The sequence below is a fragment of the Lithobates pipiens genome, unplaced genomic scaffold (genome assembly GCF_037356315.1).
Source record: "Lithobates pipiens isolate NorthernLeopardFrog02 unplaced genomic scaffold, aLitPip1_a1.2 Scaffold_8, whole genome shotgun sequence".
NCBI lineage: Eukaryota > Metazoa > Chordata > Amphibia > Anura > Ranidae > Lithobates > Lithobates pipiens.
Window position 1 is genome coordinate 5,781,077 of NW_027507903.1, and position 26,387 is coordinate 5,807,463.

Sequence of the window (26,387 nt, forward strand, 5' to 3'; positions counted from 1 at the left end):
CACTATTCCTTCCACTGATACCAATGATGGGGCACTATTCCTTCCACTGATAACAATGATTGGGCAATATTCCTCCCACTGACACCAATGATGGGGCACTATTCCTCCCACTGACACCAATGATGGGGCACTATTCCTCCCACTGACACCAATGATGGGGCACTATTCCTTCCACTGATGCCAATGATGGGGCACTATTTCTTCCACTGATACCAATGATGGGGCACTATTCCTTCCACTGACACCAATGATCAGAGCTGTCTTAATGCATGGGCACCCTTGGGCACTGCCCAGGGGCCCCAGGTGTATGGGGGCTCCATGATAGTCTTGCATTACATCATACTTGCCAACTGTCCCGGATTTACTGGGATAGTCATTCTTTTTACTAAGCTTTCCCAGGGATGTCTGTGTCCCGGGCAGTGTCCCGGAACCTGTACTGTACCCTCCTGATCCCAGTATCTTGCCCTCCTGATCCCCCCTGGACTGTGCCCTTTGTTTTTGATTAGTCTTTGATTTATTAGCATATTTTCTTATAGTTTAAAATCTATTTTATTGAAAGTACTATTAAATATATAATTAATTCTATCAACTATTCATACTTTATTCCTGAGAGTAGGTGCGTAAATTGGGTAAGGCTAGTAGGGGCCCCAGTGCATTACTTTGCCCATGTGCCCATTATGCTATTAAGACGGCCCTGCCAACGATGGGGCACTATTCCTCCCACTGATACCAATGATGGGGCACTATTCCTCCCACTGACACCAATGATGGGGCATTATTCCTCCTACTGACACCAATTATGGAGCACTTCTCATTCGACTGACACCAATGATGAGGCACTATTCCTCCCACTGACATCAATGATGGGGCACTATTCTTCCCACTGACACCAATGATGGGGCACTATTCCTCCCACTGACACCAATGATGGGGTACTATTCCTCCCACTGACATCAATGATGGAGCACTTCTCATTCGACTGACACCAATGATAGGGCACTGTTCCTCCCACTGACACCAATGACGGGATACTCTTCCTCCCACCAAACCACTAATGGGGCACTTCCACTGGGAGAATTATACCCCACTGTAGGTGTCAGTGGAAGGAATAGTGCCTCATTGTTGGTTAGCAGAGAGACGACAATGTGACACCTTCCTATTGGTTCTGCTGCACTGGGGTTCGCATTAAGTTCGGACTGAACCCCCCCCCGCTCATCCCTGCTAATGAGATGACTGCGAATCAGTATCAGATCTCTCACCAGCAAAGAAATGGAATTGCCAATGTTGCGCCATTGATGCCTCCCGTCAATTGCAAAGATCAGATGGAGGTTAGATGCACCTTTTTTTTATTCCAGTTATTTGGGATACAGGATGGCTAGTGTGTGTGTGTATATATATATATATATATATATATATATATATATATACATCTGACTTTTATATACAGTCAGGTGTTAATTATATTCTATTGTTTATAGACTATAATACCATCCATATAAACGTCCAAAGAGTCAGAGTTCCCTGTATGTTCTCTTCAACTCGTTGGATCATCTAATCCAGATTGTCTGAGCTCTTCCTCTAACGAGGTGGAGTATTTATTGAAAGCACATGTCTCTGTAATGCAAACGTTTCCATCATTCCCTCGGCACGCTAACAATACACAGTAGCGTCTGAAGGTATATAGTTACTTACCTTGAATGTCTGGATGGTAATAAAACGAAGGCTCTCAATGGACAGGACATTAGTTAAAGGGGCTACGAAAAGATCTTGAGGGACCCGAGGAAAAAAAAATTCTGCCGCGACTCATAAAAACAATCTTTAAATTTAAAAAGTGAATTGTCATTTAACTGGAAAATCTCCCCCCTTTTCCAGGACACACATTGGTAGCCGAATTAAACATCTGCTCTGGATTGCTCGCTAGTTATGAAAGTAATAAACTAAAGTTGTCTAAACAGAAAGGTCCCGTCATTCCCCTGATCTCCGAGTCTGGTGGTGGCCCATAACTCGGGCCGTCTGCTCTTCTCACAGTATGGTAATTTACAAATATCGGGACGGTGGAAAATTGTAAGTAGGGCACATTCTTTCCCTCTGAAAAGTAAAATACCAGCACAGCGCTAAGACTGAAAACGAAGACAGTATTGGGCAGCACGCCAAAACCATTCTGAGATCCTAACTACTATAGAAGAAACCTTGAGATGGCCTGGGTACAATGCGCCACGCACTATACAGATAAGGACCAGTCAGGGACCAAAGAGGGCCGGGGAAATGACACGTCAAAAAGCGTGTGGGTGGCGCTTAGGCACCCTAGTGGGGGAGGCTAAGAACTACACTTGCTAATTGCCTAGGTTCTAGGCAGGAATTTGTGGCCATTCAATATCAGCATTAAAGCACAACTCAGAAGTGAGCCAAATTGAACACCGTTAGCCCTCTACTAATCCGTGGCTAACTTGTACTGTCAACATTAACGCCTTCCTACCTAGCTTATAGCAGAATGATGGCCGGATGGAGGATTTCATATGACCTCCTTCAAAACGGACCGCTCCTGAACACCCTTGGAGACAAGCAGCAAGGTGATCCATGGTGCGGTGTGTCCCTTGGACACACCGCATCACTGATCTCGGTAAAGAGCCAATGACGTAGGCTCTTTACCATGTGCTCAGCTATGTCCAATCCCAGCTGATCACAATGTAAATAGGAACTGCCGGTTATCTGCATTCCTCTCCTTACACTGACAGCGTGGGAGGAGAGGAGAGCCGATAAGCAGCTTTCCTAACAGGAGAGATATGCCCCATCGTTAATGCATGTCAGTGCCAACCAGTAGTGCCCATCATTGATGCCTGTCAGTGCCATCTATTAGTTCTATTAGTTCCACCCATCAGTGCTGCCTATCAGTGCCCATAAGTGCTGCCCATCAGAACTACCTATCAGTGTCCATTAGTGCTGCATATCAGTGCCGTATGTGAATGTGACTGCTGACTGAGAGCAGAGTAAACAGGAGATGGCGGCTCATTGATTTCCTGCATGAGAGATGGTGAGTCTGCAGATGGGCATCAGGCTGCATTGATGGGAGATGGGCACATATCAGCCTGCATTGAGGCTGCAGATGGGCACTTATCAGGCTGCATTCAGGCTGCAGATAGACACATATCAGGCTGTATTAAGGCTGCAGATGGGCACAGATCAGGCTGCAGATGGGCACAGATCAGGCTGTATTAAGGCTGCAGATGAGCACAGATCAGGTCACAGATGGTCACAGATTAGGCTGCTTTGAGGCTGCAGATGGACACGGATCAGGCTGCATTAAGGCTGCAGATGGGCACAGACCAAGCTGCGTTGAGGCTGCAGATGGGCACAAATCAGGCTGCATTAAGGCTGCAGATGGGCACATATCAGGTTGCATTGAGGCTGCAGATGGGCACATATCAGGCTGCATTGTGGCTGCAGATGGGCACAGATCAGGCTGCATTAAGGCTGCAGATGGGCACATATCAGGCTGTTTTGAGGCTGCAGATGGACACAGATCAGACTACATTAAGGCTGCAGATGGGCACAGATCAGGCTGCGTTGAGGCTGCAGATGGGCACAGATCAGACTGCATTAAGGCTGCAGATGGGCACAGATCAGGCTGCGTTGAGGCTGCAGATGGGCACAGATCAGGTTGCATTACGGATGCAGATGGGCACAGATGAGGCAGCATTGAGGCTGCAGATGGGCACAGATCAGGCTGCATTGAGGCTGCAGATGGGCACATATCAGGTTGCATTGAGGCTGCAGATGGGCACAGATCAGGCTGCAGATAGGCTGCAGATGGGCACAGATCAGGCTGCATTGAGGCTGCAGGTGGGCACAGATCATTCTTCATTGAGGCTGTAGATGGGCACAGATCAGGCTGCATTGAAGCGGCAGATGGGCACAGATCAGGCTGCATTGAGGCTGCAGATGGGCACTGATCATTATTTTTCTTAAAAGTGGTTTATTTTGTAAAAAAAACATTTTTTTCCTGAAGCTTCCCTTAAATTGAAGGTGCATTTTATACACCGATAAATATGGTACTTATTTACAAAATTTTATAACAGAAACTTAGAAGAAATTTTGTTTTCAAAATGTTCTGTTTTTTTGTTTGTTTAGCAAAAAAAAAACCAGTGGTGAATAAATACCTCCAAAAGAAAGCTCTAATTGTGTGAACAAAATGATAAAAAAATCTTCTTTGGGTACAGTGTTGTATGGCCGCGCAATTGCCATTCAAAGTGCAACAGCGCTGAATGCTGAAAATTGGCCTGGGCAGGAAGGGGGTGAAACTGCCCCGGCATTGAAGTGGTTAAGCACTCTAGACACAACTACAAGTAGAGAACAACAACTCCCAGGTGCGCCGCATTTAGGAACCGGTGCCCACAAAGCCCGCACCAGCATCCACCAACCCAGCAATTCCTGTCACCTCACTCCCAGTGACATGTCCAGCTATTGCTACTGGATACAGTAAACAAATTCCACCATCACTACATGCCTGTTCTCTTTCCAGGGGCCCCTCTACATCTCTCTCTCTCCCATGACTTCAATGCCATTGCCTATCCATGCATTCATTTGCAGGTGGTGTGTAGGCAGGTGCCTACATTATAGTCTGTTATGTTATATAGAAATGGTGGCACTGAAGAGCAGTGGGGAGGAGGTAAACCAGGAGCAGTTTAGTTCCACTTTAACATGGGAATACTCATACTCTGTGCTATGGGGTAATGGTGCCCCTAGTAAAGGGAATACTCATTTTGGAAAGCCTGTGCTTGCTGAGCTTAATAAATAAGGTGATGCCGGGTTCACTTTAAACACCCAAATTCCCAATCATGTGCAAGGAAAATATAACGCAATGGATATTTGCTTGTATGGGGTGATCGTCACGAACCTTCACCCAAAAATTCCCAAAGCTAAGTGAATAGTCTGTAGATATCGAAATTGCCTCCCATTGCATTGTCAAGATACTTGTCTCCAAGTATTTATGTTTATGTGCCAAAACTCCTGATTTTCCACCGCTGATTAAAGGATAACAGCTGCATGGAACTGAAAACTTAAAGACATTTCAGCACCATCGAGCTGGCCTAACATGTGATAGATTAATGTTGACATGCTTTCAGTTTTATAGTGTAAGGAGGTATTCATTTCATTTTATTACACAAGGTTTTTTTTTGTTTTGTTTTTAAGCTATGGGTTTCCTGTCTGAGGAGATCCCAATAATCTGATGTGTTTGATTTTGTTATTAACTCCATCATGATACAATTTCACAACCTGTCTAGAGATGCAAAACAATACAACCACGTTCCAAATATGTCATCATAGCCGATAGGACCAACTTCGCTCCAGATATCGAGATCCATTTGTATATTGTATTGTTGAATAGGCTGGTACTTGTTCTGAAATGCTTTTCTTAGCCACTTCTTCAGATCCCAACATTTATATCCATACTTTAAGCAACTTTAATCCAGGCACCATGAAATGTCTAGATGTTGATGGTCCACGAACAGGATGGAAGGTGTGAGAGTTGTAGAATCAGTTGCTTGTTGGACACAAAAAAAAAATGAAGTATACAGTTGCATCTGTTCTCACAAGTTTTATTATTACATTCTCTTTTATACAGAAGATAAGAAAGGGGGTGGTATGAGATGTTATTAAAGCGGTAGTAAACCCGCTATTTTCTTTTTTTTTTTACACCTGCAAAGCAAAAGGCATAATGAGCTAGTATGCACCGCATACTAGCTCATTATGAAATACTTACCTTAGAACGAGGCCCCGACATCTGGCCCGATCCACGCCGAGGGAGCCGACATGCTCCCTCAGCGTTTCTTCTTGTGAGTGGCCGGAGCCGCGATATCGTCACTCCCGCACATGCGCACGGGAGTTTTTATTCCGGCCGGCTGGACACTGCCGGATTTTCAGGCCGAGAATCCCCTTGTGCGCATACGCCGCTGCAGTCAGTGGCGCATACCGAGGGGAATATCTCCTAAACCGTACAGGTTTAGGAGATATTTTTTTTACCTACAGGTAAGCCTTATTATAGGCTTTCCTGTAGGTAAAAGTACCAAAAATTAGAATACAACCACTTTAAAGACCAGTAAATAGAATAATGTCACATTTCATATGTCAGCAGCTATATCTGCGAAACTAAAACCTCGAGATGGGAGGGGAGGAGCATGCTGCTCACAGCTCAGTCCATATACAAAATGAAATATCCTAAATTGATTTTGTTTTCTTAAAGTGGTTGTAAACCCTTACAAACCACTTTGACCTACAGGTAAGCCTAGATTAAGGCTTACCTGTAGGTCCAAGAAATATCTCCTAAACCTATACGGTTTAGGAGATATTTGCCCGAAGACAGGCACCGCCGTCTACGGCGCATGCGCCGTAGACAGCGGCGCGCAGGCGCACTGAGCGCAGAATTTCCAACAACGGAGCTGCCGCGTGTGTCGGCTCCGGTGCGCATGCGCGGGAGTGACGTCATCGCGGCCCTGCCGAATGACAGCGGCGGAGCTGCGAGACCCCACCGAAAAGATGGAAGCGCTGGACTACAGGGGACAGTGGTGACTTCGCTGGCTCCTGTGTCAGGTAAGTGACACATAATGGGCTACTATGCGATGCATAGTAGTCCATTATGCTTTGCCTTTGCAGGGAATGAAAGAGGAAGTAAACCCATCAGGGTTGACTTCCTCTTTAAATGAACAATACAGTGAATATCTCTGTGTCGTTTGCCTTCCGGTGTTAATGTAACACCATTCGTCTCTATTTACATTTAGCTGACTGCTGGCAGCTCCTGCTACATTGGCGCAGAGAGACAGTGTCTTGTTTAACTCTCCCCTAGCTTTCTCAGAATGACTGGTTCAACAGGGGAGGTAGACCATCTGCTGGTACAGCATGTGATTGCACATGCATAGATGTGATTGTACACCTTTCCGTGGTGATTTAATTAATTTAGGATTCTGCCTGCAGGCCCCATCCAGCCCACATGTAGGGTCAGTGGCATATCCTTCATGTGTACAGATAAAGGATTTAGGTAAGCAGAAGAAGGTGTCTGGATCTATCCCACCCCTCTACCTGCAGCCTCAAGTTTTTTTCTGCTGTGGCTTTATCAGCTCTATCTTTCATTGCTAGAACCATCAACACCCTAGCAACCAATGACGTGTTTGCCCCAACATTCACAAGTTGATGGAACTTCTTCCACCCATACCTGCTCTGCCTTCTGGCTCCTGCCCTGCTGCATCAGCCACACTATAAGCCCTGCAGTAGTAAACGATACTTTGATGGAAACCCTAATATACTGTAAGGAGGACTCTAATGAGGACCATGATGTAAGGAGGACTCTGATCTAAGGGGAACTCCACAAATATTTGTAAAATATACAATATGGCCCACGAACTGAAACGTTTGGTGTCCCCAGGTCTTAAGGAATGGATATAAATGTTGGGGTATCTACCGAACACTCAATAGAAAAGAAGTGGCTTGGACAAGCTAAGAAACTACTTTAACCGTACAAAACAAGTCCAGTTGAATGTGACCAACTACTACTAGCTTTACTATGACCTGGATAAGTGAGAACCTTCGCAGACAGGTATTGTTGATTTAGTATATTTTGAAATGGCTGACATTTTCTTTCCGCCCATCTTTGCTGTCAGGGAGTTCTGCCAACGCTCTCTGCGGAGATCCCCATCAGACTGCAATACCTTCACTCGATCATTTGACAACTCCGTATTCATCATTGAAGGAAGCAGAAGGCGAGTGGCCCTGGAAGTGGCACTTGAGAACCGAGGGGAGAACGCATACAGCACCGTGCTCAATATTTCCCACTCTCCAAACTTGCAGTTCGCCAGCTTGATCCAAAAGGTAAATAGACATCAGACATGGACATTTCTGTTTACTATAAGTAAAAGTCAGAGCAAAGTAAGGCTTATATCACACTAGTGATAGTGACAAGGGAAAAAAAAAAACACTGAAAACCACTTGCTGCCTCATTGGTTGAAACAGTGAGACCTCAATCCAGGGAAATTCTGCAGCATTTTGGCCAGCAAGGACACATATCCTCATTTCTTTTGCAAAAATATAAAAGATGAGGTTGCGTCAAGTAACTAGATACCAAACAATGTCAAGCCCTAAAAGTGCACCACCCGTAAAAAGGGGAAAACGATTGCAGCCAAAATTGTCCTTAGCCAAGTCTTTAGAGCTCATTAGTCTAGGGTTAAACATAAGTGATGGTCCTAGAATTATTGTTTTCATCCTGGCATTCATGGCGATACTCAACATGTGTGGCACAATTGCTGTTTACATATATGTGCACTCTCTATGCACATGTTTGCATTCACGTGTGTGTAAGTGGCGCCAGGGTCACTGTTAAATTTTACTGTAAATTACATTTCTAAATACTTTTTTCATTTAACCTTATTGTAACCACAAGGGGGCTGACTCATCCCCATATGTGATAGTGTTGGCAGGTGAGAGGTTCTCTTTATAGGGATATCAGGGTTCTATTAGGCCCTGGATGTCTTCCTTGTCTTCAACTACAGCTGATCATCCCCAGGATTGTGCTCAAGTGGCTGTCTTTTCAGCCAGGTGTTTGACAGGTCTGAACCTGTAACTACTCAGAGTTGAGCGCTCCCAGGTTCATTGATTACAGAGCAGATTGGGAATGGATGTTCTCTGATCTGCTTCTACTGTCCATGCTGACACAGTTTTTCCTCCCTGGAGGAGCAGAGCAACCTGATACTCACAGCAGGGGAGGTGCTTTTGCACTTCACACTACTGTAAAGTGATTGGACCACTATAGAGCCACCCGGATCAGTTTTACATGAAAGCCCAGAGGCCCTTCTAAATAAAATGATATCAAGCTCATGGCTACTGCTGTAGTCGTGAGCTTGTTTTAACCACTTGAAGTTTAGGCTGTATATACAGTATATGGCCTGTGGAAGGCAGGTGGTTAATTGTTCTAAAGCTCTAAACCAGCCTTTCTCAACCTTTTCAACACAGAGGAACCCTTGAAATAGTTCTCCGGTCTCGAGGAACCCCTGCTAAAAATTAGAAGTCTACAACTCATGATACATTAGTGTGATGGTCATTGGGAAGAATGGTCCTTACACTTGTGGTCATTGGGAAGAATTACCTCCTTACAGATAGCTACAAAGATCAATGGTGTCAGTGGGAAGTTATCTGAGAGGCAGAAATTGCCTAATGCTGAATGAACCCCTACAACCTCTGGAGGAACCCTGGTTGAGAATCACTGCTCTGAACTGATGAAAACTAAACTCAGAATGGATGCTTTGGATTACTGTTTTTAACAAAAGCATATATTACAGTAAACCTTTCTCCCTGGCCAACCAGCTGATTAAAAAAGATATTCCTGGCCTATTATTACCCCACGATAAGGCCAGTGCTGGGGTTTGTGCCCAGTACATAAGAGTGGATGCTCGTATGTTTATGGAACAAACATTCTGAAGTAGGTATCACCAAACTTTTCAGTACAATGGGCTTCGCTCTATATTTTACAAATATTTTCTGAAAAAAATCCCCATCAGAGGCCCCATCAGGGTCTCCATCAGAAACCGCCTAACATCAGAACCCCCATCAGAGTTCCACTTACATCAGAGTGCCCCAAGAGAGCTCCTCACATCTGGGTCCCCATCAGATCTCTCCTTACATTAGAATTCCCATTAGAGCCCCCCTTACATCAGGGTTCCTATCACAGTCCCCCTTAAATCAGTGTCTCCATCAGAGCCCCCCCCCCCTTACATGAGGGTTCCTTATCAGAATTTCTCTTACGTCAGAGTCCCCCCTTATATTAGGGTCCCCATGAGAGCACCCCTTCCATCAGGGTCCTTATCAGAGTCCCCTTACATCAGTGTCCTCATCAGAGCCCCCCTTTCATCAGGGTCCCCATCAGATTTCCTCTTCCATCCAAGTCCACCCTTATAGCAGGGTCCCCATATAAGCCCCCAACCCCTTTAGATCAGGGTTGCCATCAGAGCTCTATTTACATCAGAATTTCCATTAGTGCCCCCCTTACATCAGAATACCTATTAGAGACCCCATTATATCAGAATCCCCCCTTACATCAGAGTCCTTCTTACACCACAGCCCTGTCACAGCCTCCATCAGAGCTTTCCTTATATCAGAGTACCCATTAGAGCCCTCCCTTACATCAAGGCCCCTCATAGAGTCCCCCTTACATCAGAGTCCCCCCTTACATTAAGGATCCCATGAGAGCCTCCCTTACATCAGGGTCCCCATCAGAGTTCCTCTTACATCAGATTGCCCCCCTTACATCAGGGTCCCCACGTGAGCCCCCCCTTACATCAGGGTCCCCATCAGAGCTCTCCTTACATCAGGGTTTTTTATCAGAGCCCCCCCCTTACATCAGGGTCCCTATACAGTCCCCCGTGCATCAGAGTCCCCCCCTTACATCAGGTCCCCATGAAAGCCCCCCTTACATCAGGGTTCCCATCTGAGCTCTTCTTACATCAAAGACCCGATTAGAGCCCCCCTACATCAGTACCCCCCCTTACATCAGAATTCCCTTTACATCAGGATCCCCATCAGAACCCCCCTAATATCAGAGTCCCCATTAGAGTCCTCCTTACATCAGAGCACCCTTTACAGCCCCCTTTACATCACAGTCCCCATCAGGGCCTCCCTTACATCAAAGTCTCCCCCTACATCCGGGTCCACATTGGTGTCCCCCCATATATAAGTGTCCCCAACAGAGTCACTCCTTATATCGGTGTCCCCATTAAAATGTGAGTGTGGTTTGTGGGGAAGGGGGTAGAAGGGGGAAGTAGTTAAAGTGGAGACCATAGACAGCCTCTGCTGACCTTAATCCTCAGTCTGCACACATTGGGGATACATCACTGGCCCTAGCCGCGGACTAGATAAAATCTTCTAGTTGGCCAGATGTGCCCCAAGGGCCATAGTTCGGAGACCCTTGATCTAAAGAACAGATCATCTAACCACCACCCTACGCTATGTATAGCTTAATGAATGATGTTCTGTATTCCAGAACTGATCTGAGATTGCTGTAGGATAATGATAAATAGCCCCAGAAATGTGCCAAGTAAACTGAAAAATATCACGCTGATCCTGGTTAGTCCAGGTGAAGGTTAAGATACACTAAATTTTCCCAGTGCTGAGGTAATGGCAGAGAAGGTGTAATGGAGAAATCAGATTCATCATAGAATATTTCATTCTTTATGTCCTGCCAATGGATCAGCACTGGATTTGGATTTATACCAAATGTTCTGTGTGGCTGTTCTCTCCATTCCATCATCCGTCCCTTAAATGGGCAGAAGAAGATTGTTTGGCCTTTATTTGCCATCAGGATTCATTCTTTCTATGACACCAGCACTGTAATAAAATAAATTGACTTCGGTATTCATCCAACGATAAGCTGGTGATGGATGGCCTGGTAGCTTAAACGGCCAGACCACACAGAACAGATATTTCCATTTCAGTAGATGCTGGAGAATTAAACCACTCAGCTTCTTATACCTCCTCAGGATTCTATCAGGGAGACCTCTTGAGTTTTGAGGTCTGCACACCTGCTGTGGTCGTCATGAGGGGGTCCCACTTTCCAAGTTGCAAAGTTCAACTTGCCTTGCAAAGTGACCAGCTTATTTGCTTTAGCCATCACCAAAAATGTCCTTGCATTTTATAAACCTGTGTGGCGCAATTCTGCCCGCAGGATAGAGTAACTCAAATAAGTCCCTATGGTGAACTTCCTGCCGGCTACGTTGGGGCCCTTTAAAACTGTTGGCATGCAGGGTGATGGAGATGGGTCAACAGGTGGCAATCAACAGCAGTATATGAGCTGATAGTCTTGGGTCCAATGCTCCTGTCTAGACACCACCAGAATACCTTATCTGGAAACACCCAGCACATGCACAAGAATTATACACACCACCATTTAAAAAGATAAGTAGACTGTTTTGGCAGATTCAGATCACAAACAAGACAAAATCGATTGGCACATGAAAATCAGTACAAATAAACACAACAGTAAGGGTACAGTGTACTCCACAGGGGTACCTTTAAAAGTCAAGTCACAGCTTATACTGAAGCATAAGGAGTATAAATGCTAGGTGTCTGTATGAGGCGTTATACCTTCAAGCGACCAGAGGTTAACTTAGAGGTGGAGCAGGCGACATCCTTTACGAGCTCTCAAACAAAGGGGCTAGGTTTGGGCCTTCAAACTTAAACTCTGTAATAGAACACTGCCCTTAGGATAGAGTAACTCAACATAGTGTTTACAATGAACTTCCTCCTGGCTACATTGGGGCCTTTTAAAACCGTTGGCATGCAGGGTGATGGAGATTAGTCAATAGGTGGCATTCAACGGCAGTATATGAGCACAGGAGCCGCTGATAGTTTTGGGTCCTCTGCACCTGTCTAGACACCACCAGAATACCTTGTCTGGAAACACCCAGAACATGCACAAGAATTACACACACCACCCTTCAAAAAGATAAGCAGACTGTATTAGCAAATTAAGATCACCAACATGACAAAATAGATTGGCATATAAAAATCAGTATGCATAAAAACAACAGTGTACAGTTTACTCCACGGGGTACCTTTAAAAGTCAAGTCCCAGTTTATACTGAAGCATAAGGAGTGTATACGAGGCGTTATACCTTAAGCAACCAAAGGGGTTAACTTCAAGGATGGAGCAGGCGAGATCACTTTAGAGCTCTCAAACAAAGGGGCTAGGTTTGGGCCTTCAAACTTAAACTCTATAATAGAAAACTGACCTCAGGATAGAGTAGCTCGCAATAGTCTCTATGATGAACTTGCTGCTGGCTACGTTGGGGCCCTTTACTACCGTTGGCACACAGGGTGATGGAGATGATTCAATGGGTGGTATTCAACAGCAGTATATTATACAAATTGGGCTCAGCAGATATGTAAATTCACTGACGTTATACATCAAGCAACCAGAGGGATTAACTAAGAGGCGGAGCAGGCTATGTCACTTGATGGCCCCCAAACAAAGGGGCTAGGTTCAGGCTTTCAACTTAAACTCTGTAATAGAACACAATTCTGCCCTCAGGATAGAGTAACTCGGGCAAGTCTCTATGATGAACTTCCTGCTGGTTATGTTGGGGCTGATGAGTCATTAGGTGGCGTTCAACAGCAGTATAAGATACAGGTTGGGCTCAGCAGATATGTAAATTCCTTAATGGTAATAGGCGCAACGAGTAGGACAAGCCCAGATGTAGCAGCTGTGGTATAGGAGACTAGGATGTTATGAGGCAATAGCAGTCTGATGGGGAGCAAGAACAAAGTCAGCACTCTGGAAGACTAGTGGACTTATGTTCTATGGATAGCTCTGTTAGCCATAGAGTAGCGATGAATGTAGCAACAGGTGTGATAAGTCTCTGAGTGTAGAATGTCAATGGGTGGGAATAGCTGGTTAATGGGTCTTGGCTAACGAGTGGTAGTAATTGAACTATGGGTCATTGGATTCCTTTCTTCTGGTAGCAATAGGTGCACTGTACAGTTGGGGGGCCCCTTTATCCGGCAGTACGGCAAAAGCGACAGCTGATCTGACAACAACTCTTATGCCCTGTACACATGATAGGATTTTCCTATGGAAAATGTTCGATGGGACCTTTTTGTCTGAAATTTCCGACCGTGTGTAGTCTCCATCACACATTTTCCATAGGAATTTCTGTCACAAAAACTTTGAGATCTGGATCAAAATCAAGAAATCCGTTGTCGGAAATTTCCGATCGTGTATACACAATTCTGCCGCACAAAGTTCCACGCATGCTCAGAATCAAGCAGAAGAGTCGCGCTGGCTGTTGAACTTCCCTTTTCTCGGTTCGTTGTACGTGTTGTACGTCACCGCATTCTTGATGTTTGGAATTTCCGACCAACTTAGTGTGACCATGTGTATACAAGACAAGCTTGAGCCAACATCTGTCAGAAAAAAACATGGATTTTGTTGTCAGAAAATCCTATCGTGTGTACAGGGCATTACAGTGCTTCTGGATGCAGGTGTCCCGAGTCACCAATACTGCTGCAGTCACTCTCCGTTTCAGCCTCCTAGTTCTAGAGTCCAGTCAATCCAGCACAGAAGCCTACTCTCTGAGCACAGCACACTTTGGCACAGCACAGCTGTGATCCTGATCCGATCCTGGCACACTTCCCCAACTGCCTAGGCTCTTTCCCGGGCTTTTGCTTATATCTGACCCCTCCTGCTCTCAGGTGTCTATGGGGGTGAAGTTGTGGTTCAGGGATGGTTATAGTTGAAATCCTCCTCTGAGACTACATTTCCTAGACTGCACCTGTGTAAAGTCAGTCATAGCTAGATAAGGTAGAACTGGCATTGCCATCTTGTGGACAAAGAAAGTCCTGCAATCAGTAACATTGCCCAGTGTTACAAATGCATGCAATGTTATTCCTGTTAGCACATTTCATCAGTGCTGATAGAGAACATCCCAAAAAAATACATTTATATCTAGGAGGGATCTCTAAAATTCTTTTGGACTCTTTTGTGCCCTATGCTGCCTGTGACGTGCATCCTAAAGCTACCTATACTAGATGATGAATGTTTACATCTATGGGTCCCTTTATCTATAGCAAACAGATAAAAGATATTTTGATTTTTGTGTCCTGCAGGAGGAGTCGGACATCAAGATTGAGTGCAAGAATGACGATCGGATTCCATACAGCAAGATGTGCAATATCAGCTTCCCATTCTTCAGAGCAAAAGCCAAGGTAGGTAAACCACTATCAGGACTATGGAACTGCATGTGACTGCCAGAGTAGTTGTGTTCTGCACTATGAGTGCAAGCAATCAATCTGCTACATTGCCACTGCATCATATAGAAGATGATGAATACTTCATGTGACTGGACTGTGGGAAGTGTGGTGGGGTGCCAGTTATACACATAACTTAAAGTATAACTAAAGGCAAAATTTATTTTTCTAGTTTTGGATAGAGTGAACAGGATTGCAACCCCTGTCAGGTTTTTTATCGCTGTCTGTATCCCCGCTTTGGAGATTCACCCTCTCTATTTGTCCTGTTTACCATTATCGCAGAAAGTGAAAGAAAATCCCAAATTTTGGGTTTCCACAGAACAGGAACAGAAGAGAAATATTCCAAATGGGGACACTAGTTCTGGTGATTCCCTTACTTTGGAGGGATCTCCTCTAACTTCTGGTTTTGGCTATGGGACAGAAAGCAAAGGGAAGTTTCCCCAACTGGAAACTGCTCTCTGTCTACCATAATCACTGCAGGTGAAAGAAAATCCCAGATTTTGGGTATTCACCAGAACAGGAATAAAAGGAAAATCTTCCAATTGGGACCATAGTTCTGGTGATGACCATGGCAGCTCTATGCACACTACACTCCCCATAGGCCATAGGTCATCTTGGGAGAGAGCAAGAGAGGGTGGCTACATTCCTACATACAGTACAGTTGGACCATGGGGAATAAACGTAGCCACCCTCTAACAAGAAGTCCGATCATAGCTGCCAAAAAAAAAAAGAAGGAGTTTGGAGAGTTGGCAGAAGCTGGGACCTTTTTTAATTTTTTTTATTTTAACCAGAGTTTAGTGTCACTTTAAACATAGAAGACTTTAAAGAAAAAAACATTTGCGCAGTATATGGATTATTTCCACAGAACTTCTTCATGTAAATCATAAAACACAAAGGCGTTCCATTTGAACCTTATAGTATGAAAGGTATATCGACGACATGATACACATTTCCAGAATTGAAGGAGGTCTCGTCAATTACAGTTTGTGTCTCTGTCTCACAGGTGGCATTTCGGCTAGACTTCGAATTCAGTAAATCTGTGTTTCTTCCATCTCTGCAGATCCATCTAATAGCGAGCAGGTAAGTCATGTGTGTCCTTCCTCCATCATTATAGCCTCAATCTTTCTTCTCAGTGAGGTGAGATTTAAAGAACCATTGTTGGAAAAGGAATGTGTCACGGCTGTAATTATCCCCACATTTGTTGATGAGACGCAACATAGCTAAGCCATAGTTCCAGCTAATCACAGTGTAAATAGGACATTCCGGTTATTGGCATTCCTCTCCTCACGATGACAGTACGTGAGGAGAGGAGAGCTGATATTCCTCACAGGGGATATAAGTAATCAGTGATGCCAATTAGTGCCCACCAGTGATGCCCAACAGTGATGCCAATCAATGCTGCCTTTCAGTGCCCATCATTGATGCCTGTCAGTGCCCATCAGTGCCTCCTCATCAGTGCCACCTATCAGTACTGCCTATTAGTGCCCATTAGTGCCCTGCTTTCTAGCTCCCTTGTTACCTCTTCTCATGCTCGCCTTCAAGACTTCTCCAGAGCCTCTCCCATCCTCTGGAACTCCCTGCCCAAAAATCTGTCCACTCAGCCCCTACCCTGTCCACCTTTAAGAGTTCCCTGAAAACTCATTTATTCAGGGAAGCCTATCCCACACCCACCTAACTGTCCCCGAGCCACCCCCATCAAATCATTCTCTGCAGCGATTACCTTTTGTACCACCACCCCCTCCCTTTAGAATGTAAGCTCTACAAGCCGGGCCCTCCTGTACCTTTTGTATTGTACTGTAATTGTGTTGCCCCCCCTATACATTGTAAAGCACTGCGTAAACTGTTGGCGCTATATAAATCGTTATTAATAATAATAATAATAATAATAATAATAATAATTATAATAAGTGCCGCCTATCAGTGCTGCATATCAGTGCCGCCTATCAGTGCTGCATATCAGTGCTGCCTATCAGTGCCCATCAGTGCTGCATAGTAATGCCTCCTCATCAGTGCCCATCAGTGCCACCTCATCAGTGTCGCCTCCTTACCCCTTTCCATCCAAATATCTCCTACTCTCAAGTTCTCACCTACTCCCATTCTCACCTCCAGGACTTCTGTCTCTCCCATCCTCTGGAACTGCTTACCCCTTTCCATCCAAATATCTCCTACTATCCAGTTTTCACCTACTCCCATTCTCACCTCCAGGACTTCTGTCTCTCCCATCCTCTAGAACTCCTTACCCCTTTCCATCCAAATATCTCCTACTCTGAAAACCTTTTAGGCAATCCCCAAAAACTCAGGGAGTAGTGAATACAGCAGTGATTTTGTCAAGCGAGTGACTGCTGGGAGTAGGATCCCGTAAGTTTGCACATCATGAACGGGGGAAGAGGGGAGCGATGGCAGCTTCTGAGTTTCAGGAAAGGTTGCTTTTAACTCAGGTAAAGAGTTATACAATAACCAGTAAGTATTAATTTCTTATTGTTACATGTCCCTACAGTGACAGTGAAGAACTGGAGAGTACAATCGCTGATAACGAGGTTCTGCTGAACTTCAACCTCAAGTATGAGTCAGACCTCCTATTCACCAGGTACATAGATGACGTATTTCATGTGATTTTCATTGCCTGTTATCTCTGATGTAACACATTTCACAAGGGTCCTATGTATAAAAGTGTCTGGAAGAACTGTCTGTGCTGCTTAAAGTAGCCATTTATATTCTTACTTCTCTTCATTCAGATACTGTTATACATAGGGCCTCCCATTCTTTATATTGAGGAAAATTACTTTTGTTGCTAAGAACATTTTTATTTTTATCATACCCATCATATACATCAGCCTTTGTCAACCTTTTTACCCTAGAGGAACCCTTCAGAATATTTTCAGGCCTCTAGCTAAAACTACTTCATCTAGGGACTATATCCCTTACATGATTGTTCAGTGGGAAGAATGCTCCTTACATTGGTGGCCTTTGGGAAGAATAACCTGTACATTGATGGTCAGTGAGAAGAATGCTTCTAACATTGGGGGTCAGTGGGAAAAATCTTCCTTAGATTGGTGGTAAGTGTTGAAGAATAACCTTCACATTGATGGTTAGCGGGAAAAATGTTCCTTACATTGGTGGTCAGTGGGAAGAATTTCCTTTACATTGGAGATCAGTGGCAAGAATGCTCCTTACATTGGTGATCAGTGGGAAGAATGTTCCTTACATTGGTGATCAGTGGGAAGAATGCTCCTTACATTGGTGATCAGTGGGAAGAATGTTCCTTACATTGGTGATCAGTGGGAAGAATGTCCCTTACATTGGTGATCAGTGAGAAGAATGTTCCTTACATTGGTGATCAGTGAGAAGAATGTTCCTTACATTGGTGATCAGTGGGAAGAATGTTTCCTTACATTGGTGATCAGTGAGAAGAATGGTCCTTACATTGGTGATCAGTGAGAAGAATGTTCCTTACATTGGTGATCAGTGGGAAGAATGTTCCTTACATTGGTGATCAGTGAGAAGAATGTTCCTTACATTGGTGATCAGTGAGAAGAATGTTCCTTACATTGGTGATCAGTGGGAAGAATGTTCCTTACATTGGTGATCAGTGAGAAGAATGTTCCTTACATTGGTGATCAGTGAGAAGAATGTTCCTTACATTGGTGATCAGTGGGAAGAATGTTCCTTACATTGGTGATCAGTGAGAAGAATGTCCCTTACATTGGTGATCAGTGGGAAGAATGTTCCTTACATTGGTGATCAGTGGGAAGAATGTCCCTTACATTGGTGATCAGTGAGAAGAATGTTCCTTACATTGGTGATCAGTGAGAAGAATGTTCCTTACATTGGTGATCAGTGAGAAGAATGTTCCTTACATTGGTGATCAGTGGGAAGAATGTTCCTTACATTGGTGATCAGTGGGAAGAATGTTCCTTACATTGGTGATCAGTGAGAAGAATGTTCCTTACATTGGTGGTCAGTGAGAAGAATGTTCCTTACATTGGTGATCAGTGGGAAGAATGTTCCTTACATTGGTGATCAGTGGGAAGAATGTTCCTTACATTGGTGATCAGTGAGAAGAATGTTCCTTACATTGGTGATCAGTGGGAAGAATGTTCCTTACATTGGTGATCAGTGGGAAGAATGTTCCTTACATTGGTGGTCAGTGGAAAGAATGTTCCTTACATTGGTGATCAGTGAGAAGAATGTTCCTTACATTGGTGATCAGTGGGAAGAATGTTCCTTACATTGGTGATCAGTGGGAAGAATGTTCCTTACATTGGTGGTCAGTGGGAAGAATGTTCCTTACATTGGTGATCAGTGGGAAGAATGTTCCTTACATTGGTGATCAGTGGGAAGAATGTTCCTTACATTGGAGATCAGTGGGAAGAATGTTCCTTACATTGGGGGGGGTCAGTGGGAAGAATGACCTTTACATTGGTGGTCAGTGGGAATAATGCTCCTTACATCGGCAGTCAGTGGGAAGACTGTCCCTTACATTGGTGTGATCAGGCATGATCAGATAGGAGGTCAATCAGCCACAGTTCAAGGAACTCCTAGTAACCTCTGGAGGAACCCTGGTTGAGAATGCCTGCTATAGATATATGACTGTTTTCTTGTCTATATAGAAAGAGTTGAATCCATATAGCCACTGCTCAAGAAGTCTATGATTCTTACATATCTATATAGAGATAGATGGTACCATATAGCCAATACTCCAGCAGTAAAATAGATAGGGCAGTAAAAATATGGACTTCCCTTCCCCAGATAGTGGTATCAGCTGGAAGTGTTGACCAATCCAAAAATGTCTTAATGTTTTCTTTAATGGGCACATCATACACGGGTATGTATATGCATAGAAGACTCAAATTGGGATAAACACATAGGATGGACTTGTCTTTTTCCAAACGTATCTTCTATGCAACAATGTAGCTATATAGAAGGAAGATTATCATTCTGTATGTATAGAACGAGCTGATACTATATAATCATTACTCCTGTAGTCTATAGAAGTATGATTCCTATATTTTCTGTATAGAGATAGATGGTATCACATAGCCCAGGGCCTCCAAACTTTTCAAATTTTTACGGGACCCACATCGTATATTTGACAAATATTCGGGGAAAAAATGCACAGCAGAACCCCCCTTACATTAGAGTCCCCAACAGAGTCCTCCTTACATCCAGAGCCCCCTCAGAGTTCTCATCAAGGTCCCTGTTATATTAGAGTTCTGCCTTACATCAGGGTCCCCATCAGACCCCCCTTACATCAGGGTCCCCATTGGAGCCCCCCTTACAACATGGACCCTGTCAAAGTCACTTGTATGTCAGAGCCCTCCTTACTTCAGGGCACCCTTTGGAACACCCCTCCCCCTTACATAAGATACCCCATCAGAGCCCCCACCCCACTTACATCAGGGTCCCAAAAAGAATCCTCCTTACATCAAAGTCCCTAACAGAGCCCCCCTTACATCAAAGTCCCCATCAGAGCCCCCCTTACTTCAGGGCACCCTTTGGAACCCCCCTCCCCCTTACATCAGATACCTCATCAGAGCCCCCACCCCCCTAACATCAGGGTCCCAAAAAGAATCCTCCTTACATCATAGTCCCTAACAGAACCCCTCTTACATCAAAGTCTCCATCAGCACCCCACTGACATCAAAGACCCCATCAGAGTCCCCTTCAGAGCCCCCAGTTACTTGCGAGGGGGTTGAAGCGGAGACCACAGGTAGGCTCCTCAATCTGTGCTTCCTAAGGATACTCCACTCACCCTAGCTGTGGGCCAGATAAAATCTTGTAGTGGCTGAATGCATGTGGCCCTATGGCTGTAGTTTGGAGGCCTCTGAAGTAGCCAATACTTCAGCAGTATATAGAAGTAAGATTATCATGCTGTATATTATGAAAGAGCAATGGGAGCCATCCTATTATTTTTTTTTTAAACACAAATTTGAGTTTGAAAGTCATAATTCTGACTTTCAACCTGGGAATTGTGTTTAATAAATTTTAGGATGGCCCAAACTAGTAAACTCTGTATTCTGACTTTGAATCTCAAAATTCTGACATTCAAACTCACAATTCCGCCTTTCAAACTAAGAATCATGTTTGATAAGTGTTAGGTTGGCCCAAACTTTTAATCTCAGTATTCTGACTTTAAAACTCAGAATTCTGACTTTGAATCTCAGAATTCTGACATTGAAACTCAGAATTCTGCCTTTCAAACTAAGAATCATATTTGATAAGTGTTAGGTTGGCCCAAACTTTTAATCTCAGTATTCTGACTTTAAAACTCAGAATTCTGACTTTGAATCTCAGAATTCTGACATTGAAACTCAGAATTCCGCCTTTCAAACAAAGAAAAGAATCATGTTTGATAAGTGTTAGGTTGGCCCAAACTTGTAATCTCAGTATTCTGACTTTAAAACTCAGAATTCTGACTTTGAATCTCAGAATTCTGACATTGAAACTCAGAATTCCGCCTTTCAAACTAAGAATCATGTTTAATAAATTTTAGGTTGGCCCAAACTTGTAATCTCAGTATTCTGACTTTAAAACTCAGAATTCTGACTTTGTATCTCAGAATTCTGACATTGAAACTCAGAATCCCGCCTTTCAAACTAAGAATCATGTTTAATAAATTTTAGGATGGCCCAAATTTGTAATTTCAGTATTCTGACTTTAAAACTTAGAATTCTGACATTGAAACAGAATTCCGCCTTTCAAACTAAGAATCATGTTTAATAAATTTTAGGTTGGCCCAAACTTGTAGTCTGAGTATTCTGACTTTAAAACTCAGAATTCTGACTTTGAATCTCAGAATTCTGACATTGAAACTCAGAATTCCGCCTTTCAAACAAAGAAAAGAATCATGTTTGATAAGTGTTAGGTTGGCCCAAACTTGTAATCTCAGTATTCTGACTTTAAAACTCAGAATTCTGACTTTGAATCTCAGAATTCTGACATTGAAACTCAGAATTCTGTCTTTCAAACTAAGAATCATATTTGATAAGTGTTAGGATGGCCCAAACTTGTAATCTCAGTATTCTGACTTTAAAACTCAGAATTCTGACTTTGAATATCAGAATTCTGACATTGAAACTCAGAATCCCGCCTTTCAAACTAAGAATCATGTTTAATAAATTTTAGGTTGGCCCAAACTTGTAATCTCAGAATTCTGACCTTAAAACTCAGAATTCTGACTTTGAAACTCAGAATTCTGACTTTGAAACTCAGAAGTGTGTTTAATACATTTTAGGGTGGCCCCAGGGTTCTGCCATAGTATATATAGTAAAAGCTGGTACCATACAACCACTACTCCAGCAGCCTACAGAATTCTTATGTTGTCTATAATGAGAGAGCTGATATCGCAGATATCCATCTATCCCATTTTGGAGCCTCGTACTGCTTGCAACCTCAGCCTATTTTAAGTAGCTACTACCCCGTTAGAAAAGTACATTTTGTCTGAGCTGGTTTTCGAAAAATCAAGCAAGGAAGACACTAGAGAAGGTAATCACCAATCATTTGTCATACTTTGAATGAAGCATGGAATTTGATTGGCTGTTATGGGCTAGCAGCTCAAGCATTTGTAAGTCGGGCCGCTCTGCATTAGGCAAGTGTCACCGTCGGACGGTTATTTTCCAGTTTGTTTGATTTCCAGCTGTTATGCAAAGAGGCAGAAGTTCAGAAACTTTGGGTGACCCCCAAGTAGAGCGGAGGCTGGGAATGCAGAAAGTGCCGAAATGAAGAATATGTGCTTTAATCAGAAGCCAGGAGGAGCGTTCCCAGTGAGGTGCCTGGCTGTGTATGTGACACATAGTCATATTTATAGCCACTTCTATTACCTGCCGGATATGTGCAAGAGCTAACAGTCATGGATGGAATCTTATTTGTGAGGCTCCATCCATGGACTGTGACACGTGTTTGTCATCAAGGAGGTATTTGAGAGTTAATATGGAGATGGAACATATTAACGTTCTGTCTCTCAATGAATCTCTGATAATTCTTAGCAGGCCTGCCAATCAAGAAGAGTCCTTTATATATATATATATATATATATATATATATATATATATATATATATATATATATATATATATATATATATAATATATATATATATATATAGATAGATATAGATAGATAGATAGATATATATACTCTTCTTGATTGGCAGGTTTGCTACGAATTATCAGAGATAAATATATATTAGAGTTAAATTAGAATTAAATGTATATATATATAAAAAATATAATAATATAATAAATGTATAATAATATAATAAATATATATTATATATATATATATATATATATATATATATATATATATATATATATATATATATATGTGCATTTCTAGGGCCTGAACACCTCCTAACACCTCTATTCTTCTACCCCCCCAGACACTCCAGTCTGGACCAGTATGAGATCACATCCCAAGGGTCTGCTGACAGATACAATGCTATTGGGCCCCCATTCAACTGCTCTTTTAAGGTAAGTGACTGCCTTGTGCAAATAGACCTTCACTGACAGTTTTTGCATTTTTTTTTTTTGCACATTTTTATTAAATCACTTTAATCTTGAATAGTATGTAAGCCCCCTGAAACATTATATATGGAAGCAGTAACCCATGAAAAATTAAATAATGGTAGTATCATTTTTTTTTTTTATATCACATGATATTAGTTTACAGTTTATAAAACACAACATTTCAGTAAAAAAATACACTAAAGTTGATTTTAGGTCACATAAACACAATAAATCGCCCAACTTTTTGGGAAAATATAAGGCTCCCTGCACACTGGACATTAAAATATTGTTATAAAAACACCAGTAGCTTTGCAGTGAGTCTTTCAAAGTTTTTTTAACGTTTTTTGCAATAGCGCTTATTATGCCTTGTACGCACGGTCGGAAATTCCGACGGAAAAGGTCCGATCGGATTATATTGTCAGAAAATCAGATCGCATGTGTGGGCTCTATCAGACTTTTTCCCTCGAAAATTCAGAGGGATAAAATTTGAGAGCAGGATCTCAAATTTTTCCGACAAAAAAAAAAAAAATCCGATCTGACTTTTACCGATCGTTTGTAGAGAATTCCGATCGGACAAAGTGCCACGCATGCTCAGATCAAATTACGAGACCAAAGTTATTGGCTATTAGCCTCAATGTAATCCCGTCGTACACAACGAACATCATCGCGTTCCGAACTATCGGATTTTCCGACAACTTTGTTCTGACCGTGTGTATGCACCAGTTTAGCACAAAATCCATCTGAAAAAATCCAACGGATTTTGTGGTCGGAATGTCTGACCGTGTGTACAAGGCATTAGTGTTTTTTTAGCATTTTGCCACGGTAGCTTTTTTTTTTTTTTTTTCCAATGGATCAAAAACATTAAAAAACGCTGGTGAGCCATGTTTTTCAGCATTTATCAACGTTTATCAGCGTTTGGTGTTTTTTTTGGTCAGAAAAAACGACTCCTGAACGTGATTTTATGGCATTCAGAAAACAGCCCATTAACTCCACTGCCAACATAGAGGGGAGTTTATGGGCTGTTAAAAAAAACGCCCAAACTCCCAAAAACGTCCGTTTATGAGCTTTAGTGCGCATGGAGCCTTAAAGATGAGCGCTGAGTAAATAGATACCCAACATGTCACGGCTCAAATCTGTGAAACAGCAGCACACTTTGGTGGCCTAGCTTTTCCATAGGTAACACTTTAAAAGCTCGTACAGGTCATCAGTTTAGAGTTAACCATAAATAACGGTCCTAGAAATATGGCTCTCCCTCTGGCATGCACGGTGATATATAACATGTGTATCACAATCAATGTTTTCCTGATCGGTGGCCCACCCAATGTGAGTATTTATGCCTGTGTATGTGGGGGGGTGGGGTAAAAAAAAATTTGGGGAGGGTTTTCTAACTGGTTCCTGCCCAGCCTATGGTAGGATGACGCCGGCATTGGCCTCTCGTCAATCCGGGTGGACAGCATGTGACGTCTTCCCGTTCGCGGGGCCGCACAGAGGCACAATCTTACTGTACAGGTCCACTGTCGGTACCATGTGACAGCTGTAACCAATCACAGCAGGTCACATGACAGTTGTACACAATGGATGGCTTCCTTCCAAGCCCGGCATCCTGAAAGGGGCCAGATGCATGAATAGAGGGTGCTATGCATAAATCCATTATACATATAAGGGGGGTGGCGTGGAGAGAGGGGGCAGCGCCCTGGCGCCCCTAATGGAGGGGCCGCCACTGGACTCACGACACTGGGACATTAGCAGGAAAGGGAGATTAGCGAACGGAAGGACAGTTTAAATCTTTCTATTTTCGCACGCACCTAGGCTTTACGAAATTTAGGCTGTGCAGCCTCAGGAGCCCACATGTAGGAGGCATTATTACATCATTACAAAAATGCTCTCTGGATCTCCAGTAAACCTTTTTGTGTGTTTTACAGATACAGAATCTGGGCTTCTTCCCTGAGGATGTCACAGTGAAGATCACCATTCCGGTGGCGACCCGCGGTGGTAATCGTCTGCTCCTCTTACAACAGCTGACCAATGACCAGGTACTTCATCTAACCATATTATTGGGCGAACTAGCCGTGATTGGTCACAGTGATCACATGGTACAGACTGGGGCCAATCACAGCCCATCTGTGCCATGTGATCAGCTGTGGCCAATCACAACTAACAGTCTCTCCTATAATACTAAAGACTTCTTCTGTTCCAGGGCAATGAAAGCTGTAACATTTGGGGAAATAGCACAGATTACCGCAGGAGGCCATCGGAGGAGGACATCAGCCACATACCTCAGCTGGTAACTTATATAGACCTGTGATGGGAAGGGGTGGGAATCTGACACTGAAGTTATTAAATACCATTCATTATTCCCTTATCCTGGGGAGCGTGAAGGTGAACCCCGGGCACAAAAACTTTCATTTATATATATATATATATTCCTAAATAACCACAAAGAGTATAAATCCAGTTTGTGTGAAAAAATGCTTTTGCAAACCTAGACATTCCCATATAAAATTAGCACTGACAATATCACCGGGCTTCACATAGCCTGAGCAAAGAGCAGAGCTGTGGGAGGGACCCAGCAAGCTTCACCCACTGCAGAAAACTACAGGAAGGGGCGGAGACAAGACCAGTCACCCCGCACACAGAGAGAGAGAGCAGCAGTGAGTGGTCTTTATTACAGGAAGCCTCACACTGGATTACTGCACAGATGTGGAAGAAACACACAAAGCTCACCAGGGGGAATACACATGACAGATGTATTTAGATAATATTTACTTATCCCAGAGACAGTGGCGTATCCTCTATGGGTGAAATGTGTACTGTGCCCATGGACCCCAAGTTTGGGGGGCCCGCTGTGCCCTCACACATTGCACAATGCTGTTGTCACTCACAGCTGCAGCAAAGATCCACTTGCTGGTCTGCAGGGGGCAGGTCTCTGTTTCCCGTTAGCCCCGACTACTGGACCCAGGGAAAGGAGGTAGAGAGCCTGTGCTGAGGAAGGAACCACCATGAGGCCAGGGATGGTGGTAAGCTGTGCAGGAGATGGCTGCGTGTCTGTACTGTGGAATAGAGATTCACATACTACTTACCCTTGAACTCTCCATCCTT

At 43.5% G+C, this 26,387-nt stretch overlaps 1 protein-coding gene across 1 annotated transcript in view; it reads left to right on the forward strand.

The window, feature by feature from the left end:
• Positions 1-26,387, forward strand: part of LOC143964484 (integrin alpha-11-like) — a 211,052-nt gene that overhangs the window by 155,996 nt on the left and 28,669 nt on the right. Inside the window, exons 19-25 of the mRNA XM_077474257.1 lie at positions 7,653-7,860; positions 14,641-14,739; positions 15,785-15,861; positions 17,279-17,368; positions 23,162-23,252; positions 25,211-25,321; positions 25,486-25,572. Of these exons, the coding sequence (XP_077330383.1) occupies positions 7,653-7,860; positions 14,641-14,739; positions 15,785-15,861; positions 17,279-17,368; positions 23,162-23,252; positions 25,211-25,321; positions 25,486-25,572 (763 nt within the window). The remainder of the gene's footprint in view (positions 1-7,652; positions 7,861-14,640; positions 14,740-15,784; positions 15,862-17,278; positions 17,369-23,161; positions 23,253-25,210; positions 25,322-25,485; positions 25,573-26,387) is intronic.